Consider the following 21878-nt stretch of genomic DNA (forward strand, 5'->3'; position numbering starts at 1 on the left):
TTACTGACCCAGGTGCAATGTTTCTCTACCTGAAAATTAAAATAATAAAATATATATATATAGTTTCCCTTCCCAAGATAGTATGTATATGCAAATGGAACTTATGTAAGACTCTTAAGTACCCCTTCCCTATGAGTTAGCTAATGCTTGACCATCTTTTTCTTTGTGCCTATCAGTCAGTAGATAAAACACTCAGGAACCAGTGTCTGTCTGTCTGTCTCCCCCTCTCCCCTCTTTGTCTTCCTCTCTCTTTCATTTTGAGTATAAGCTAAAATTCCACTCATGTGTTGCTTTAAAAATAAAAGCCTTCCCACAATTGCCCTTGCTTATCTGCATGGATTGCTCCTGGGTTCTATCTTTATCCCAACAGAAGCTCACCTCCCACTGTCCCTGCGCTGCCTGGTTCTTGAGCTGTATCTTCCAGTCCTCGGTATTGGGATCTGCGCAGTGATGCATAGTGAGGATGACAGGGCGGGTCAGCAGAGCTCCTGGAGGCCCACAGCTCACCACAGGGGTCAAGAGTGTCTGAGAGTCCTCCATGGGCGGCCTAGGAGGAGAGCAGAGATCTGCGTCATGCAAGTTCCATAGTATTTATGTACTACGTACTCACTGAGATTTCAGATCTAAAGTTGCACAAATAGCTTCTTCTTGGAGTTTTTGTTGTTGTTGTTGTTGGGGGCAGGGGGCAGTGGTGGGGTTGAGGCAGAATTAAATGGGAAGACATGCACTTTATACCAAGACTTTGATCTTGCAAGACTTGAGGTCTCTCTAATAATAGTGAATCTGCCTGCGTATCTTTGATCCCTCCCTTCAGACACAGGTCTGCCTTTGCTAATTTCCTCTGAATTCATGTACTGATACTTTCAGGATGGAATGAGAAGGAATAGGGTCCTTATGAAGTTACATAAGCATCTTTTCTGATAATACTTGCCAGTCGTTTCACAGAGTTTTACATACTTCCGTGTTTTTGGGACCTAACTTGAAAAACACTTCAAAAAAATCACTTTAGGCTAAGGACACCCTAGAGCTAAACTTCTTCCAAATGACTTTCAGGAATAATTCAGGCTAGTATAGCAGATTCATTTTTTTCAAACATGACCAAGAAAGAATGTAGAACTGTATTTCTACAGCAATTTAAAATGATGTTTCTCTACAGGTATACTTCATACTCAGAATGTGGGTGGAACGAACTTCAAAGATCCAAATTCTTTATTTTTACATGTTTTTTTTTTAAATTGCCTTATTTTTTCCCCCAACAAGATTGTAACCAACAGCCAATGAATAAATTAACCCAAGCTGTCAGTTGATATGTGAGGAAGTAGCCCCAAAGTGTTGAGTGGATTGCCCCAAGTCTCACAACTAACAAGCACTGGTGCTGGGACTACAACCAATGCCTTTGCAGAAACAATACAACTATGTTGTCAGAATAGTATGAGTTAAGAAATCCTGGACTCACAAAATTTTAGAGGAGGACGGGCCCTCAGGGCCAACAAGCACAGAGCTTCTCTACAAGATGCTGACATGTGGTTAGTGCTTTAAACTCATCCAAAATTGCAGTCCACTACTACTGAGGGGTCAACTCATCTGTTATCAACTCAATACTTAGAACGAATACAATCTGTCTTCCTGACACTTCTCTCCACATATCCTGACCGGCTTTCTCTCCACTTTGGCATGAAAGAGCCTCTCAAGCACTTAGAGATTGTTACGGTATCTCTAAAACGTCATCTTCTTCCACATGAAAGCTCCTCAATTTTTGCAATTTCAACTAGAAAAGCATGGTTTCTTGATCTCTCCCTATAATTCTATCTTTATTTTCATAGAGATGTCTGTCAGTGTTTCACTATCTTCCCTAGAGTGAGGCATCTTGAAATGAGTGTAAGACAGTCACCCCTTAGTATCCATGGAAGACTGGTTCCAAGGACCCCCCAGCAGACACCAAAATCCCTGGAGGTTCAAGTTCCCTATATAAAAGGGCACAGTCTTACATAAAACGGCATATAACCATTATATAAAAATTATATAACCATTATAAAATTTTTATAACCATTATAACCCAAAAATTATATAACCATTATATAAAATGGAATATAATCTATGCGCATCCTCCCACATACTTCAAATCATCTCTAGATTACATATGATACAACGTAAACGCTATGTAAATAGTTGCCAGTGTGCTGCAAATTCAAGTTCTGGTTTTTGGAACTTCCTGGAAAAAATTGTTTTTTCCAAATATTATTGATCCAAGGTTGGTTGAATCTGCAAATATAGAACTCACAGATACAGAAGGCTGACTGTTCTCAGGTATACAGTATAGGGGGACTACTGTTTTCTCTGCTTTGGGATATGGAGTTATATCAGTGCCTCACGAAATTGTTGCCTTAGATTAGTCTCAATTATTTATAAGTATTATTTAGCAGAATTGAGTTAGATGGGAAGATAAGAGAGAACATGGTTAAACATGTCCTTTATAAAAGGAGGCAATGAAGCCCCAAGAAGGTTAAGTAATTTGTTAAAGCTAACCACTATGTATTCCTAACATGAAAGGCTCTTAGTCTCTCTTTATAGGTCTGTGGTTGCAATGATGGCTTTTGAACCTATATAGAGAAATTTATATTTAGCCATCTAATTTTACTTTAATTGTTTTAGGAAATTTTTCAGGTCATCTATTTCTTAATGCTATGTCTTTCCTCCATATATTGGCTATCTCTTCTAGTCCTTTATCTTCCATAAATTTGATATGCCTGCCATTTACGTTCTCATTCCAATCACTGATAACACTGTAATACAAGAACAGGGCAAAGACAGAGACCTTTTCAAGGACACTACTTGAAACCTCTCTCTAGTCTGACATCAATACTTTGAGTTTAGTACAGTCAAACATAAACCCATTAAAATGTACATTGTCCAGTTCGTATCTTTCCATTTCATTCACATGGATATTACAAAGGTCATATCAAATTCCTTTACAATCGCCACAGTCACTTGAAATGGATTTTCCTCTAGTCTTTATTTATGGTTAATATATAGATACTACATAATCTAGAAGTTAGCTTCTATCTATGGCTTACCCTCACTTAACACTCAAGGAATGATAGAAGCTGTTATTATTTTTTTAATATTGTTGGAAAACTATTCTCCACGGATCTCTCATGTTTCTGCATGGTCCCGACTGTCTTTCAAGACAACTGTATAGCAATCTCCTTGGAAGATAAAGATAGTGCTTACCTCTGGAGCAAATGGCAGACATGTCTACCTCCCATTATAAAACCCTCAGGTTCCCTAAACTCAATGGTATATTCCTGGAATGGAACCACTGAGTGTGTAGATGTCCTCTGACTGTCTTTACATCACCCTTTCAGAACTTGGGAAACTGGCACAAAAATGGAAATACTTTAGATACTGCTATTGCTGTGAGCAATAAAGTATCCTTTGTCTCTGACTCAGGAGTCTTGTGTCATTTATCAGCATCTACAAAACTGTGGCAGCCAACTTGGTAGGTCACAAGTAAGGTCAAATCTTAGAAATTCCTAAGTTCTTGGTGATTATTATCATCAGTTCTAAGAACTCAGTTAAAATTTGGCATATTTTCCCCTTAGTAAAACTTGGCTATCAGTGCTTCTTCTTTTATTTTAAAATTTCACTAGAATCTCCCAACCTGTGTCTTTCTTTTCCTTCTATTTAGGAAAATATTTTTAAAAATTATCTCTTTTTAGTCTTTTAATATCATCTCCATTCTCACTGAATAACATAGTTTTATTAAATCTAAAGTTATTAAAGTACTTGGAAATGTACTTATACTTGGAATTATAAGGTGAGTGGCAGCTTGAGAACTCATTACTATCCCCTTTTGGTTTTCATTTCCCCTTTACGCAATTTGTCCTCCTTTGTTCCAGTCTGAAATTCATTCTCTTAGAACATGAGTGAAGTCTTGCTTTCATTGTGCCATAGTTGATATTACACTATCCGCCTTGAACAGTAACTATACCCTTGTTTAATTCTACTTTTCCTACCGGGGCAAAAAAAAGCAATGGCTGCATTTTCCTAAGCGCTACCCTTACCTTTTAGTTACAAGTGTACCTTGAGAACGAGCATGAAACTTTTAAAGAAAGAGAGTAAAGTGGAATCCATTTCAAGCGGTCCTTGCAACAGAGTTGGGGATTGGAAACATCTGTCTCTCAGTCTGCTGTTAGCAGCGGGTGCTTGAGGCAGGAGGAGGAGGGATTCTTCTCATCACTGAGTTGGAACAGAAGGGAGAAGACTCCCTGCTGCGCTGGGGTACAGTCAGACCTGCACTCCCCTGGCATGCAATACTGATGGGCACCATTCTTGGAGGAGGGATAGCAAGGGAAGAAACAGGCAGTAGGTGTCAAAAGAATTTATTAACCCAGTGAGGTGCAAGAATGTAATGAATAGGGAATTGGTGATGTGGAATTCATAACAGGGAATGGAAAACAAAGAAGTAATAATGATAAGAATCTTTTTGGGTTTTCAAGATGAAAGAAGTAGCACTGAAATTGGAAACATTTCCAAGCATATATGGAAGGAGCCACCTAGGGAAGGTTAAGATTTAACTACGTGAAACCAAAGGTCAGAGCGTTTAAATCCACATTTCCTTTATTTACATAAAGGGAGGATATTAAAATACATAAAACAAAAATAGTATAAAATAAATATAAAAAATCTGTTTTATGTTTTTGCAGAGGAGGGCTTTACTTCATTATGTCTCATGTGTTTTCTAAGATATTGAAGCAAACATTCTGTAAATATTAATTGCAGATGATATGGAAATAAACTGAGAGCAAAAATTAGCTGCAGAAACAGCAATTAAGTAGAAATCCAGTAATGAACAATGATCAAAGTTTTAAAGGCTTTTCAAAGTCCAACAAGGATAATATCGTGATAAATGTCGGATGGGTTCTGAGGACTCTAGGACAAAGCCCTCGGAGAGGAGTTTTAGTTTCCTGCCAGATTTTCTTATCCTTTGCTTGCTGTTATCAGCGAGGACAACTCCTCCTACACATAAGTGCACAATTCACAAAACTTTCATAAAAGCTATTGCATTTGCTGCCCAAGGCACACCTGTTAACGTAGGCAAGGTAAGTGTTTATATTACCTTTTTTTTTTTTTCCCAAAAGAGGAAACTGAAAGCTAGAGAAATTAACACACTTGCCCAAAGCCACAAAGCTAGTCATAGGCAAAGCTAGGATCCAAAAACAAGTCAATTGGTTTCTTTCACACAGTGGTATATTCTGGGTTGCTTATCTAGATTTACGGCCTTGAGAAATTTCTGTGATCTGTTTGCTAAGGCAAGCTCAAAACTGCTTCCTGAAAAGAATCTTTCTCCATCTACCTCTGTGTAGAGACGAGATGCCTTCTATTAACACACATGTCTTTTGTCAGGTCCCTCAGGATGACAATCCCACCCTAGGCTCAGCTGCCTTTTAAAGCACACAGTTTCATGTATAACCGGCAACTTGAAATACTTGCACTCTAGGTATCTGACAAGGAACATCTAACTCACTTGCTATCAAAAGATCAATTGAGCAAAAAAGAATATTTATGGAAGCCACTTTGAAGGGCGTGCCCCCATTTCCCCAGACAGACCAAAATGTGTCCCTGGATTAAGCCTGAACAGCTAAATATTGTGCCCTGGACTGAACTGCTGAATCCTTGTGGAATTATTTTACTGAATTTATCCCTGGGCTTTATATTATCTACTCACACTGAGGGATACTAACAGAAGTAGCCCTATGTTGCTCACTGCTATTTTGATCTTTTAAATGTTGTTCACTGTATTAAAAAAAATTTTTTTTTTCTTTATGAGGAACCGAAGGAGAAATAATTGAGCTTCCTCCAGGCATATTTTTCCCTTTTGGACACATGGATCTTATAACCTACCATGTTTCCCTCTTGAAAGCTTTGAAATAGTAAATTCATGACCTACTAATAAGAAATATGCTGGGAATTCCACCAAATATTTTATATTCTAACTGCTCACCTGAATTTATCTTATCTTTCTAATCTTATTTTTTCTATTTTCTCATTTTTTAATCCACTTATTTAAAAACAATTTTCCTCCCATTGAAAAGAATCACCTTGAATCATTTCTTTAGAAGTAGGACTTCAATAAATAAACACTGTGCAGAACAGTGAGAGAATAAGATTTAAATATACCTGGATTCCACACCCTTCCGCCCTCTACCTTCAGTCTTTCTATAGCTGTTACTTCAAACAAGAAATTCAGGACTCTACCTAAAAGGATAATATCACTGAGTTTCACTGAGAAATAATAAATGTCACCTACTGTTATACAAAGTTCCAAACAACACATTAAAATAAATGAAAACCTTCTGCTATATGATTACATACAAAAGACACTTTGGTCCACTATCCTAACATTTTACTTTATTATTTATATTCAGTAAATATGACGATAGTCTTCATTGCCTCACCACTAACACCTTAAATGCTTCCTACTGGGATTTCATCCTTAAAAAAAAAATCCTTAAGGCAACCAATGTCCTAAAGTTGACGAATCCAATAATTTTTAAATTATCATTCTCCTTCTTTACAGTTTAATTTTAGTAATACCTGTCAATCACTCCTCCATCTTGAAACTCTTTTTACCCTTGATTTGTTCCTATTATGATTACAAGCATTCAGTCTTTCATTCAAAAATATTCATTGAGAAGCAACTATGTATTAAGCACCTTGCTAGATGCCAACTCTATTTATCTGCCTTATCCTTTCACGTTCTATTTAGTTTTGCCCATCACCCAAACCTTAAATAAGAATATTTCCCAAAGTTCTTTCTCCAGTCCTCTTCTTTCTGCCTCTGCACTTTTCCCCTGGAAGATCCACTCACTGGTGACTTCCCATTTGCGTCTCCAGCAAGAATCCTACGTCCCCTTTCGCGCACACCGTGCACAGCTAAATCAGAATTTGTCCTTTCTCTCCTTGAACCAGTTGCTGCTTCTGACCCCTTCATATTGCTCTCACAATTTTCGCAGTGCCCAGGGCTTGATTCCTAAATACATTCTTTGTGTTTTGCCACACTTCTTATCAGTTGTGAAACACTTTTTCTTCTGAAACACATTTTTCTTTCCATTCTCCAGACTCAGGCCTGGCTCCTTCCCTCCACCCCTCACACCTTGATTATTGCCATGGGCCAACCAGGGCCCCCAGCCTTTGAGGGGGGTCTTTCTGTTTCCTCTACCAATTCATCCTGCACACCATCACCACATCAATCTTTTAAAAGCACTGTTATTCCTGCAGCACTTGACTGCTCAAAGACCTTCCATGGTTCCCCACAGTTTATATTTGGAATGTCTAAATTGATTTTTTGGCCTTTTGAGAAAACTGCTAGGCAAGTACAGAATACAGAGAAAGAAAAAAATTAACGTTCATAATTTCAATTCGTTTTTCAATAAGAAATGATGAAAGGCAAACTTTCAGTCTGAGTCAGATTCATGTTTTTAAACTGCTGCTGGAAACAAGGCAAAAAGGTCCATGTTAGTGCCGTTAATTGTGGGAACTTTATCCACGGGGGCGTGGCGGGGTGGGGGGGAGGCTTTGCAGCCTTTCCAGGGATGTGTAAAGCAGAAGAAGTAGAAATCACGAGCGCAGCCTCACAGCTCAGATCCCTTTTGGTCAGAGACAGCCTGTCCCGTTTCTGCAGCTCACTCAGGCTGCTCATCTACCATCCCGTGCTTTCTTTCAGAGCATATTCCGTAATGATAAGGCCCCCTCTTGTCACATTCACTTGCCACAAGCAATTAAGTTCACACCTCCCTTTAGACAGTTCACAACACCAGATGACTAGCTGGACGCCATCCAGCTGGAAAAACACCCAGTTTGGGATGCAATAAAGGCAATCAGAGAGAGGGAAGATGGAGAAAAACAATCAGAATTTTCCTATAAACGCCTTGAAGTAACATATCTCCTGTTGTCCCCACAGTGTCTTCTCTGAAAGAAGTTCTAAGATCAGGTTAGGCTAGAAAGGGTCTTTGGTAAGCAATGAAAAGAAACTGTGTCCCGCAATGCTCTATAATAAGAAGGCAGAGGCTCTGTTTGTGTACTGGGTGCTATGGAGGAGGGATGGCATGTCAGCAGAGGAGCTTTTCGTGGAGATAAGCTGGGTGTGAATGCTGCCTTCCCTCAGTTGCTAACTGTGAAACCCTGGCTCTGTGACAACTTCCCTGAGCCCTAGTCTTTTCACGTTCAAAGGTGGAGCTCATCATAACTTGCAGAGTTGTAGTGAGGAATAAATGAAATTAAAGTTTATGGTTTTGTTGACTTCCTAGACTTAAGAAAATGTTAATGCAGTTAAAAGTATATCGTGTGTGTAGATGTACACCGTAAATAGCACCAAAAAACTGAGGCAAAGCATATTCTTCCAGTATTCGAAAGCTATCATCAGACTGCCCAAAGAATTCACTCGTGTCATGGACGAACAAGTGAAGTTCCAAGGTATACCTTTTTTGCTTCACTTTGGTCTTAAACGTAAAAGAAAATAACAATGAACATGCAGGTCAGAACTGCCTCTGTTCGTCAATAACATAAATTCTTTGCTAAATCAGATAGTCATAAAGCATTTATTCATAGCCTGGCTGAATTATAACCATAAAAGAGCTTGGCAAAACTCAGTGAAAGCCTTCTGGGAGAATCAATTGACTATATGAAATTTATAATAAAAAGTATTGTATATTTTATCATCATTTGTCAAAACAAGAAGTATGCTGACTATATGGTAGCTATGTTTTGTGTTATCACTATACCCTAAGACAACATTCTTGTCATTGTGTTTTTATAAGAAAAACGTATCTAGTTCACAACAGAAAATTAGTGGAGAGGACTGTCTCATTTATTTGCGACAGTTGTCTTTTGTTTTTTCCTTGTTTCATGGTCTTCTGTGCGTATATTTTCTTTTGAGATCTTGAGGTTCCTCTAGCTTCATTTTTATCAACAGAACTTCTTTGATGCACACCAAATTTAATAGAGTAATTCCCTCTGCACCTAACTTCAGGTGGTAGGCATAGCAAGAGTGATTTATAGTTTCCTTTTCTTTAAAGTCAAAGGCAGAGGAAACTAAAAGCAGAAGTGTCTGGCTTTATCAATTTCCTGTTTTCTCCCTCCTTCATCCAAAGTGTAAAATTATCCTGGTCAGGGTGCAGACTAAATTGTGGGAAGAAAAATCATATGAGGCACCTGAGTGCCCATGTCTTTCAGTTTCAGCATGCCCTGCAGCAGCCCCTTAAGGCTTGATCTTCTAAAGATAATGGTGATCAGATGAAAAATAAGAGACCACGAACACCTCACTACGTTTCAGCATAAAGCACAAGCCAATACTCATTTCTGTTTAAACAAAACGTCCATGTTGGCAAAAGGCCTTGAGGGATGGATGTACTTAGTTTAGTGCTAACCTTGACTCTGGACAAAAGAAAGAAGTAAACAAAAATATAAAGGGATCTTGGAGTCTGCTAATCTTCATTTCTCCTGCTGCAAAAGAAGGGCACTCTGAGGGCCTGTGAATGTTACTTTGCATTGAGAATGGAAAAATGAATATTTGATGTGAGCAAATACAAGCCTCTTTGTGATTTTCTCTTGCTCAAATTTAAGGCACATGAATAATGCTCAAGGAATTTTTATTATTTTCTTAGACAGGCTAGTGTTTGTGTAGGTGAAAGTACACCACCTGAAGAAAACAATGTTCTGGCTCCTACAGATTATAAATACCAACATCTCCACCTGAGAGCATAATGGAAGAGCTTTTCAGCTACTGAAGAACGAGACTAAAAAGAGATGTTTTTCTGAGGATGACAGAGGGGAAGAGAAAAGGTATAATGCCTTACAATGAAAACCTAGTTCTACGTTTGTCACTCATGCTTTGCATTCAGAGCTCAGGGCAGAGGAACCAATGCCTTTCCCCCTTAGGAAAAATAATGATAATTACATGTAAGGATCTTCATGTCAACGTCATCTCTTATTTTAAGATCTCAGTGCACTTTAGAAGCATTCATCAGTCAGGCCTATAAAGCACTGTTTAACACACACACTTTATGTGAGAACTAATCAAGAAAGACCAGAAACAATTTGTTAGAAGCCAAACTGAAAACTGAATTTAGGACTTTGAAACTCCTCTTGCTATTTTTACTTAAAGTAACTTCATCTTTACGATTATGACACATTCAAAATAGCCCTTAGATTCAATCTAGTTTTAATCAACCCTAGATCCATTTAGAAATATAGATTTTATACGTGCTAAACATAAGAAGGAGAGGTCGATAACACTTAAAAGCTAGAAAACAGTCCCAAAAAGAAGAATCTGCAGGTGAGAATAAAGTGCTAGGCTGAGGTGGGGATGGCAAATCAGGGATTAAGGGGTTGTCTAATTCTCTGCGGCCTTTAACCCTATAATGGCAACAGGATGGATTCCTGAACCAGGCCACGTGAAGCTGATGTCTCTTTGCATCTCTTGCACAATCTATGGATCACATTTCTGGCCATTTTTTTTTTTTCAGTTAACATGGCCACATTTCCACTTGGGAAAAGATCTCTGGCCTTCTGCCCATATTCAAGATCTGCAGAAGTGTCCGGAGCTTCAAAGATAAAGAGAAGTAAAAACTGACCTTTTACAGGTCTCGGTGAAAAAGGACATGCCAGAAGCAGGGCAATAAGGACAAAAATATGTTGGGTTTATTCTTTCTCATGTACAATTCTCCTCCAAGTCAGACATTGATAAAGTCAAGTGCACCACAAAATGCATATTTACCTCATATTTTCCTTCCTGTGTACAGTCACATACATTTCGTAGACTCTCCCTTGGGGAATGGCCCCAGCGGGAACCAGCATGCTTACTCCTGAATAGCAAAAGAGAAAAGCAGTCACATAAGACCTAGGAATCAAAAGGGAACTTCCCAGAATGCCTCTGAAGCAAGTGAAAAGGAATGAGGAGATTCTGTGGCCACACAGCCATAATCCTGCTGCTTTTTCTCTAAAGACGTGTAAATATTCATACCTGCCCTGCTTTCCTTCCTTATTGGCCTTATTTGTTACCACAGCTCCCTCTGAACTGTTATGGAATTACTTCAAGGAATGATATAATTTTTAAACTCCTGTTTTATTTAAGGAATAGACAGATGGTTTCACTGTTGTTTTCCTTGTAAAAGGAGGGGAAAACCAACAACTGCTCTTAAAATCTCAAACAGCTGTAATGATGTATCGTTTCTAATTAAAAAAAAAAATCCCCACAAGATTCAAACTCAGGGAAATGCTAACCTCAACAGTATCAAAAAATGTTTATTTCTGATGTATCTGGTTAGCATCAGTGTTTTCCTGCAACAGAATAATAATTGGTGAAGAACTGCTTTCATCATACATAACTCTAGAGAGTGAACACAACTGCTAGTTTTAGTCACAGCAGGTCAAGCAAGTTTTTACTTAGTTGCTAATTGGTGCATTTTGTAGGACTATTAGATTGAGCTCTGTTCTAAGTAAACTGTGCTGATAGCAGTGGTTTGCAACTTGAGCTTGCAGCGAAATCACCTGCAGGTTTTGCTAAAGCCCAGATTACTGGATCCTACGCCCAGAGTTTCTATTCAGAAGGTGTGGGGAAACTGTAGTTCTAACAAATTGCCAGGTGATGGCAATGATGGTGGTCTGTAGACCACACTGTAGGAACCATGGGCTTGCACCGCTGCGGTGTCATCACAGAGTAATTCACGGTGGGCAGCAACTTGAAGATACTTAGCTCCATGATTTTATTCTAATAAATGCAGTTAATTTCAACTCAATAAAACTTTACAGACATGATTGTGAGGACAGTATTTTGCATGCTGTGAATGCCAAGAAGTAAAAGACAGCATTCTTGTCTTTGAGTAGCTTATTTAATTAGCAAGGCAATGGAATACGCCATGTGAGCACAAGACAATAAGGAACCTGCCCAACCACGTTGGAAAGTCTCAAGAGTAAAGGACAGAGAGTTAAAGAGGTATAGTTATTCAAAGCCTTTGTATATCTGGTTGAAAGTGTTGAGGCATGGCCTTCTTGAGAAGGAAAGTAACATGAGCCTTGTGGTGCTGTGGGAAGTGGAATGTCACGCTCGTGTCAGGAGGGTGTGGTGAGGCACAGAGTGGAAGCAGGAAGACCACACATGAGGCACCCAAGCCTCAGTATTTTTATTTTTTCCAATGGGAACAATGAAATGTTTGTTACGGGGATGAAACAGACTATGGATGTAAAGTAACAAGAATAAGGCCTGACACATTATTAGGTAACTACCGTTACTGTATTAAATAAAATAATGCATGCAGATCACCGATGCCCAGAACATATTTAAAACATGCTAGCTCCCTCCTTTCCACTTAAGAAGACTTTATAATAATTCATATGTGAAAAAGTGACAGATGTAGAAATGCAAAGGAGAGGTAGAATCCAGTGGATATCATGAAAAAATAAAACTGTCTTGGGAATAATATAATGGATAAACAATGAAAGAACAATAGAGTATATTTTGATCTATTCATTTGGTAGACTATTAAAAATATATTTAAAATCATGATTTTAAAAAGCATGCAATAGCATGAGAGTGAGAAAAATCTGAATAAAAGCACTTTATGTAATGTGTGATCTCAGCTATGTAAAATATATTTTAAAAAAGGAAAAATGGGGGCTTCCCTGATGGTGCAGTGGTTGAGAGTCCGCCTGCCGATGCAGGGGGCATGAGTTTGTGCCCCGGTCCGGGAGGATCCTACATGCCGTGGAGCGGCTGGGCCCGTGAGCCATGGCCGCTGGGCCTGCGCATCCGGAGCCTGTGCTCCGCAACGGGAGAGGCCACAACAGGGAGAGGCCCGCGTACCGCAAAAAAAAAAAAAAAAAAAAAGGAAAAATGATATTCCATTAAATATTTCAATTTATTAAAATATACTTTTAAAGATATGGGGTAAAAAATTGCCAAGGTGCTGAAATGGGGGACTGAATTACAGGAAGAGTCAAAGACAAGTTCATATTCAGACGTGAAGACCAACTGGTTCTGTATATTACTTGGCTCTATGGCTGTTTACAAATTATATTCTCTTCTTATGCTACATATAAACCTTAGTTCAATCAAACTGTTTCTTCTTACTGTGTTCACAAAATAATCTGTCTGATCCCAAAGAGCTACTGTACATTTACAGAGGAATCCATTAAACCCTCTCATAACTGATAGTTCCCAGCCCATCGCAACTACTGATTGATTAATGAATACCAAACTTTAATCAAACGTTACGAGTCACCAACTTCAGTTCACTATTTAAGAGCGTTACGGGGCTTTATGCTCTAGAAGCAGATAACTAAACAAACTGAAAGCTGAGTAATACTACAAAAAGACACGTGACGAAGCTGTGATTCTCGGTAGATATATCAGAGGTTGGAGTGAGTACCTTATATATACCTTGAGCCTGAAGACTGTGTAATAAAGAGTTAACAAATGAAGATCTGATGTCTATTATCATGTCCTCTGATCATCTAAGAATTCGTATTCTGAAGTACTGCTTCCTGTAGGAAATTGGAACTGAACCAACTGATATGTTTTCTAATTAATTTGTCCTTTTAAAGTGTGATGACAACAGTGAGGGCTTCTGGCTTAATGTTGCCTTCTGAAGCGCTATTAAAAAGAAGGTCAATGACAGTTCTGAATCATGCCTCAGCAGAAAGCTGTGAGTGTAATATTTCTAGAGGAAGTGTTTTCAAAGCTGGTTGGAGAAAGATAAACGGTTTTGCTGATTTTGACTGAGGTAATGTTTGGTTTACACTGAAAGTAGATTTGGGTTAGACAGGATACATTTAACTTTTCAGGCCTCATGAAAACAAATAATAAAGATTTTGGCACAAGAATAAGTTTTCAAGCTCTGTCTCTGCAATGTAAAGACCTTTAAGAATTACCTGAATTGGGAATGATAAGGTGACCGCCGAGGGAGTTGAAGGTGCCAAATGCAGTGCAGGATGGGTCCGTCTGCCTTGCTAGACTCTGATTCTTCAGGTTGAGGGCCTCATTCTCCAACAAGGATTGGGTCATCTGAGGGGACAGCTTTGATGCAAACTCAGAGAGGTCATCTTGGGGTGTGACAGCCCCTGAGGTATTGTACACTTTGATTTTCAGGTTAGGCAGTGGATCCAGAATTGGAGAGTTGGTCATTGGGATTTTGTCCGAAACATCATGCAAGGCATAAACGGGTCCTCTGTACATGGCTGCAGCTGACGTGAGGTCTGGGGGTACTGCCAGGAGATCTGAGTCAGGAGGAGAAGGAACGTCCATTTGCATTCTTCATTCAGGCAACCTACACTAGCCAGACGCCCCCCAACACTTTCTGAGCAGAGAGCAAAGCAAGTCAACAAATATTAGCGCTGGATAGACTCTAAAATTCTGGGGAGAACAGCGCAATTAGATAACTAGGGTCTGTTTTATTATTGGCTACAAATAAACAGACAAGTTCATTCTGTATTTCGCCTTGAAGTCTACTTATTGTGTCTATGGTACTTAGTTATTTCAACAAATTGGCTTCGTGATCCTCACTAGCTGACTAGGTAACAGTTTCTCCTGTCTATACTGGATTTGGGTTCATCTGTAGACCACTGTATTCATAGCAATACAAGATGTCTTATCAAAAGGAAAAAAAAGGAAACTCAAGAAATCAATCAACCAATCCGTGTACTCTTCAAATAAAAGTTTAAAAGTATGACAGAGAGGGCTTCCCTGGTGGCGCAGTGGTTAAGAATCCGCCTGCCAATGCAGGGGACACAGGTTCAAGCCCTGGGCCGGGAAGATTCCACATGCCGCAAAGCAACTAAGCCCGTGCGCCACAACTACTGAGCCTGTGCTTTAGAGCTCATGAGCCACAACTACTGAAGCCCGCGTGCCTAGAGTCCGTGCTCCGCAACAAGAGAAGCCACTGCAACGAGAAGCCCGCGCACCGCAACGAAGAGTAGCCCCCGCTCGTCGCAACTAGAGAAAGCCTGCGTGCAGCAACGAAGACCCAACGCGGCCAAAAATAAAATAAATAAATATATTAAAAAAAAAAAGTATGACAGCAACCTGTTAGAGAAGGAAAAAAAAAAAAGATCTGTGCACCTTGTCAACTCTAATTTGTTATAATCAACAAAACAGACGAAAATCTCTGTCTTCATGGAGTTTACATTCCAGCTGATGTAACTGCATTCCAACCTGGTGATTTCACTGATTTTGAAGACACACAGGGAGGCTGCTTACATGCATAAGTCCAAGTGGGAAGTGCAATGTCAACTGACCTTGCCTTGCTGCCTTGATGTTCACAGGCTGAAAGCCTCCATTGAGTGCAGAAGAGTCAATAATATCAGACTCAAAGTCACGATGATTCTTCCGATACACAAAGAGGGCCACAACTACAGAAATGGCCAGGCACACTATCACAGCTATCACAATGCCAACATACAGAGCAACATCATCTGAATCAGGAGCAGCTAAAGGGGAGAAGGAGACATTGAATTAAATGGTTAGAGAAATTGCCCACAGTACACATAGCTATTGCTATCATTTTTTTAGACATTTATTGTCTTTTTTATAGGTTAATTTCAAAGCTATATAAAACTGTGGTCTTTCAGTGGAAAATTATCTCTGATTTCTTTCTTTTTCTTTCTCACTCTGCATCTATCCACTCACTAATCTATCTTAAACTGGGCAACGTAACAGACCATTTATTACAAGGCGTAAAAAGAAACTGGAGCTAAAGCCCTCTCAACCCACAGGAAAAAAAAAAGTTTATTACTAATTTCAGGTGGAAAAGTTTGGAAGGCAGCTTTGAATTCTCTTATAGTTCTTTATAAACATAAACACTCTATTAGAAACGTCTGGCATGTTCTGAATCTGTATATTTATTGAACCAGAATATTTTTCTAAGTATCATTCCAAGTCACAAATTACTTTCCACAGCACTCTTCTCACTTTCTCCTAAATCAATGAAGGGGTGGGTGGGAACAGTGGAACTAAGCAAAGCAAACATTGGAAGCAAACATGTTGGGTTTGAAAGGTGGGCTTTCAGAAGACCCAGATCTGGGGAGCAGAGGTTAATGCTGATAACTCCAGGCTTTTGCTACAGATTCAGTATTACCTCTGAGAACCCTGAGCTTCTCACGGTTACTTGTCAGAGATTTACATTTGAGCTACTCATTACTGGAATAAAATACAGCTCTACGGTGTACCCAGTAAGATAAAGGCCTGGTTCAGCGATCAGAAAGGTCAGCCTACTCCCCAAAAAGGCAATTAAGCATTTGATTAACAGGGTGTGAGGTCAGCTGGGAGGTCTATCTCTGGGTAAGGCAAGAAGAAAATCCTGTAAATGTTGCATGTTGCCTTAGTGGCATCAGAAAATGCTCTGATCCAACGGCAAATGGTGATAAAAGCTGATAATTTAAAGACAACAAACCGATAAAATTAAACCTTTCCTGAATCCCTCAGACATCTTTTGAGTCTCTATCTTTAGTCTTCCGTGACCCACAAAAACCGTCAGCAAAATTAACCAAAGCTGTTCCCGTCACTGTGAAAGGTGATTAAACTGGTACTTCAGATGGTCAAGAACAACCTTTTTATGCTCAATTTTATACATGTGCATTTTGCAGGAAGGGAATTTTCAGGTCTGTAGGTCCCATGGCTTCCTAAAAGTCACGGAACCACTACTCTCTCCTAAGACTCACAGCCACGTGGTTTATGTGGTGAAATGACTCTTCATTTTGATTGCCACCGGCCCACGTGATCACCCACACTCTCATGTCATGTATCTTCAACACACTAACAGTAAAAAAGAATTCCCTATGGGAAATCGCTCCATCTCTTTTAGGATTTTGTGTTTAAATGTACTGTATGTAAAAGAATCCCTTCTTTTTAAACAACTGTCTTTCCCAAAGTTTCTATAATACCTGCTCAAGCATCAATCAAGTCAATATTGACGGATCTTTTCAGGAAACCAGTGACATACCAAGCCCTCCTGGTTGTGTGAGCACTACTTTCAAAGTGCGGACTTCACTTTGCTGCTGGGTTTTATTTGAGGCCCTACAGCAGCATTCTGAACTCTGGTCAGAAAGTGTATCTAAATCCTTAATGTTTTACTTTGCCAGGCTGTAATTACTTATTCAATATTCATGATTTCTAAATCAACAGATCTGCATTTTCTCAGCCCTTTTCTTTTGAGCATTTGAACCCTGCCCTTTATTTAGATCCACGTATTTCATGATATGGTTTGTCAGCTACTGGGACTTAAGCTTTGAATGGGAGACTGATAGATTTTAAAGCTGGCAGAGGCTTGAAATGACCCTTTCTTCTTTTCAGCAGTGAAAATCTAATTTGTTTTTCATGTTAGAATATATTAGGCGCCTATTTCCTGTGTGCACATCTGTGATCCAAAGAAAGGTAAACTTGAACTGGGGGCAATAACGTTAAACGATTATTCAGCAACATAAAAACCAAACATCAAACTTACAAGAAAATCCATATTCATTCTGGGTTCTCTGCTCAGTTGAAATAGGATAAATGAAACCTTGAAAAGAAACAAAAAAATGAAACAAAAATGGGAACAAAATCAAATTAATGGGGAAACAAAATGAGAAGCATGAAAAATGGTTTAATTAAAATAAAAGGAGAAGAAACCTGGGTCCTTTAAAATTCTGGTTCAGTACAGAATTATGATTTTGCATCTCCTGTCTGCTCTGGAGCCTCACTAAGAATTAATAAGTAGGCAGATTGAATTTCAGAGCCCAAACTGGTCTCGAGTCACTAACTTTGGAGTGCTTAAAGTCTTTCTTTTATTGAGCATAAACTCTAATGGATCTAATTTATTTCAGACATCAAGGGTCATTAGCATAAGGAAAATCTTTTTTCCTTATCCCTGCCATATGCCTTAATTCCCAGGACATATTCAGTAAGGGTCTAAACAGTTTTTTCCTCTTTTATTTAATCATAACAGCTTGCTCTCGGTCTAATAGAACTAAAGAAGGCCTGTCGTCATTGGTCAAAGGTTAAATATCCATTTACAGAGCTGAGTAAGACCACCTCTCCTCCTTCCATCTCAAATCTACCTTTTGGATTTTCAGTTGTTTCTTGTCCCTCCATTTAATAGGAATCCAATAGGTTTTGCCCAGGGACTGAGCAGGTTGTCAATGCAATGGAAACTGGATGCTTTTTACTTGAAATCATTCAAAAATCAATAAGGCCTAGAGGTTATAAGGTTGTTTATTTTAGGGCTTCACAGGAATAGTGTAAATTGGGCAAAATAAAAACCTCATCCCAACAGTAAATGCAGAAATAACACTAGCAGTTTTACTCTTCTTTCTTTTTCGTGTATTCCAAGGAGGCAACGGATGACGCTGGTGGTGACGATGACGACTGATGATAATAACAATAAGTAATAGTTATAATGTGAAGTAGAAGATTGGGAGAAAACATATTTAAAACGTGGAACATAAACCTTTTGAAATGAAAATCTGTGGAAAAATTTCAAGTATCACATAGCTGGCACCCACGGTTTCCTAATATTTAACATTCTGTAACATATGAGTTAATCAAATGACACAGCACCATTTGGATTAATGGAATGAAGATGAATAAAAGCCATGTGAATTAAACTTTCCGAGTAATACTCAAGGGCAAAAAATGTAGAGAAACTGCAAGAATCGCAATTAATTGGTTCAAAATTAAAGGCCTCTAATGCTTTAACACCAAAGGTAACTCTAAATCGTGCCTTATGTAGATCTTCCGTAATTTGCTGAACACGCAGTTCTTACAAGCTATTTACCTATTTTGGGGAACTAATTCGGGAGAAACATGCAGTGCTACCTTAATGAAAGAGAGGTTTGCTGTAGCACAGACAGGTTTGCTCTCAATTAATGTTTAATGATTTATTTTAGAGCAATGATTGCAACCTCCTACTCAGTTTTATAAATATTATATTCCTTATTCCAGTTGTCTGAGTCCATGCATTAGGTTTGATTTTCATTTTTAAACACTTCTGTCTGGGAATAACCTTTTTCCATTTGTATTCTGTGGACTCAATAAAAGGACATCTGGGACATACACAGGCACAAGAAAAAAGGTTATTTTTGAAACCCAAAGACTTAAGACAATATAATTTCACTGCTAGTACAGGGGACCAGATAAGTGATGTCATTGTTGTAGGGGTAATTTTAAGTGGAAGGATGTCAAAAGATTTTTCTTCTTTTGTTTTCCTTTGCACGTGAGAGGGCCCAGAAACAAGCGTCAAATAGGGTATTTGGGGATGGTCTGATGTTCACCATGAAAATTTTGATAAGAATCAGGGTGGGCCTGCTGGAGTAAGCAGAAGAGCTGTATCTTGTAAAGGCAGAAGCCGATCTCCAGAGAGATAGGTCTGAAATTTCACCCTGTGAAGCAGTTCTGGGTTCTCCTTGGCTTTCATCTCTACTTCCCAACAGAATCCCGGCTCTTGACAGGCAGATCAAGGAATAATAAAAAGGAAATTTATAATCTCTACTTTCCCATGTTTCTGTAGATCTGGACTGCTCAATAAATACTTTTGTGCCTTGTGGTAATTTATCTGAGACTTCTATTTCCAGGCACAGAACTGGAATCTATTCATTCATTCATTCATTCATTCACCTAACAAATACTCTTGAACCCTATTACTATATGCTGGGTTCTATTTTCGGCATAGGGGCACAATGACAAACAAGATGGGAAAAGTCACTGCTTTCATTCTTGTTTAACAGAAAATAAACAAGTAAACAAAATTATCAAGGTCATTTCAAATGCCAAAAAAGTCCTCTTGGAAAATAAAAAAAAAAATGTAATGTGATTGGATATTAAAAAATGACCAACTTAGGGAATCAGGGAAGAATTTTCTGTTGAAATGAAATTTAAACTGAAGCTTGCACAGGGAGAAAGAATCAGCCAAGAAAAGATCTGGAGGGATCAATGGTCCATGAAGAGGGACAGTGGATGCAAAATTCCTGACATAAAAACGAAGCAGGGCTTCCCTGGTGGCGCCGTGGTAGAGAGTCCACCTGCCGATGCAGGGGACACGGGTTCATGCCCCGGTCCAGGAGGATCCCACATGCCGCGGAGCGGCTGGGCCCGTGAGCCATTGCCGCTGAGCCTGTGCTCTGCAACAGGAGAGGCCACAACAGCGAGAGGCCCGCGTACCGCAAAAAAAAAAAAAAAATGTGTAATAAATTCAGCAGGTGAGGGCTCCCCTGGTGGCGCAGTGGTTGAGAGTCCGCCTGCCGATGCAGGGGACGCGGGTTCGTGACCCGGTCCGGGAAGATCCCACATGCCGTGGAGCGGCTGGGCCCGTGAGCCATGGCCGCTGAGCCTCCGCGTCCGGAGCCTGTGCTCCACAACGGGAGAGGCCACAACAGTGAGAGGCCCGCGTACCGTAAGTAAGTAAGTAAGTAAAGTAAGTAAGTAAGTAAGTAAGTAAATAAATAAATAAATAAATCGAAGCAGTCGGATGGTAGTGAGTGGAAGGAAAGAGGGAAGGGGTGGGCTCAGAGTGGGTAGCAGCCAGATGTTGTAGGCCTGGTGGTCCACCAGGAGGAGTTTCAATTTTATTCTAACTGAAATGTAAATCCTGTCATCAGACGTAATGCTGAAAAGATCACTTTGGGCAGCGAAGTGACAGGATTTTATGGATGATTTCTACAAAACTTGGCCTGGGAGATGTCTATCAATAGGTGTATCAATATATTTAATGAAGTGTTTGCACGTGAGGTTCCTCTAAAATTAAAAAAAAAAAAAGTCTATTAGTTATTTCTCACAGCTAATAGTGACCAATCTAGCCACACTGTTATTTTCCTACATGGGAAAATTTAAAACAGACAAGTATTAAGTACACTCACCAATGTGGTTCAACACCCCAATTTACTCTGTTAAAGAAACACTGATAAAGAGTTTTGGAAGGCAACTCTGTAAAACTTTTTCCATCCTTTTCAAAACCCTTCTGCAACTACACAACTAAAACATCACTTAGGAAGCTGGGTATCAGAATAGAAGGGGATTACTGTTCTATCCCCCAAATGAGGGGAATATAGAATCACTTTCTAGAGTTTGTTTTTATACTTCTCCATCTGATCCATCTTTCACGGAACAACAGGGAACAATTTCTTCAGTTAATGAGGTGATCCTGTTGAGAGCAGTCCTAGCAATAATGAAAAATCGCATCTCTGGCAGAACACAGGGCAAAATAATTGTTTTTAGCGTCACTATCAACAGCCTGGTTCATAAGTTAGGGATTTCAGTTAACTTTCCTACTACTTGAAAGGCAGGTCAATTGAAAAAGCACCTCAGCTATTGGCCAAGGCAGTGAAACTGAGTTTTTCAATCTCATGGACTTCAGTTTGAATCCTAGCCCTGTCAGTTCCTTAACTATGAGAGCTTGGTCAAACTAGATACTTCATTTCTCTAAGCATCAGTTTTCTAATCTGTGTAAGGGATTATAAATATGCACTTCCATATAGTTGTGGAAAGGATAAACGAGATTTATAAAGTGCTGGTACATTGAAAGCAATCAGTAAGTGACAACCATATCAATATCATTATGATGCACATTCTAAGTACACTAAGACGATGGCTCTTAAGAGCAGCAGAGTTGACACAGCCTATTATTCAATAAAATCAGTAGGAAATCTGTTTGAATTTCAGGATTCCTAGTTATGACAGAGACAAGGAGCGCAGTTTTTCTGAAAAGCCACAAAAAATGGCTTTCTTTTAAGTACTGTGTACTCTTTCACCCTCTCCTTTTAAAGAGGTTTATTCCTGGCCTTTGTGGCTTCTGGCAAAGATACAAGGGCATGTTTCAGAAGCAAATTTCCAACGCCAGAGAGCAACTTGATAC

The 21878-nt window shown here is 39.2% G+C and overlaps 1 protein-coding gene across 2 annotated transcripts in view; it reads right to left on the reverse strand.

Moving 5' to 3' along the window:
* The window catches only part of UNC5C (unc-5 netrin receptor C), a 402361-nt gene that overhangs the window by 27756 nt on the left and 352727 nt on the right, over positions 1-21878 (reverse strand). Inside the window, exons 8-12 of one of the 2 annotated variants that reach the window (XM_029234529.1) lie at positions 17496-17552; positions 15292-15483; positions 13930-14274; positions 10778-10865; positions 379-547 (exon numbers count right to left, since the gene is read on the reverse strand). In XM_029234529.1, the coding sequence (XP_029090362.1) occupies positions 379-547; positions 10778-10865; positions 13930-14274; positions 15292-15483; positions 17496-17552 (851 nt within the window). The remainder of the gene's footprint in view (positions 1-378; positions 548-10777; positions 10866-13929; positions 14275-15291; positions 15484-17495; positions 17553-21878) is intronic. The other variant, XM_029234530.1, reaches the window with a different exon arrangement.

Source organism: Monodon monoceros, unplaced genomic scaffold (genome assembly GCF_005190385.1).
Source record: "Monodon monoceros isolate NGI ecotype Baffin Bay Population unplaced genomic scaffold, NGI_Narwhal_1 Super_Scaffold_20, whole genome shotgun sequence".
Classification (NCBI taxonomy): domain Eukaryota; kingdom Metazoa; phylum Chordata; class Mammalia; order Artiodactyla; family Monodontidae; genus Monodon; species Monodon monoceros.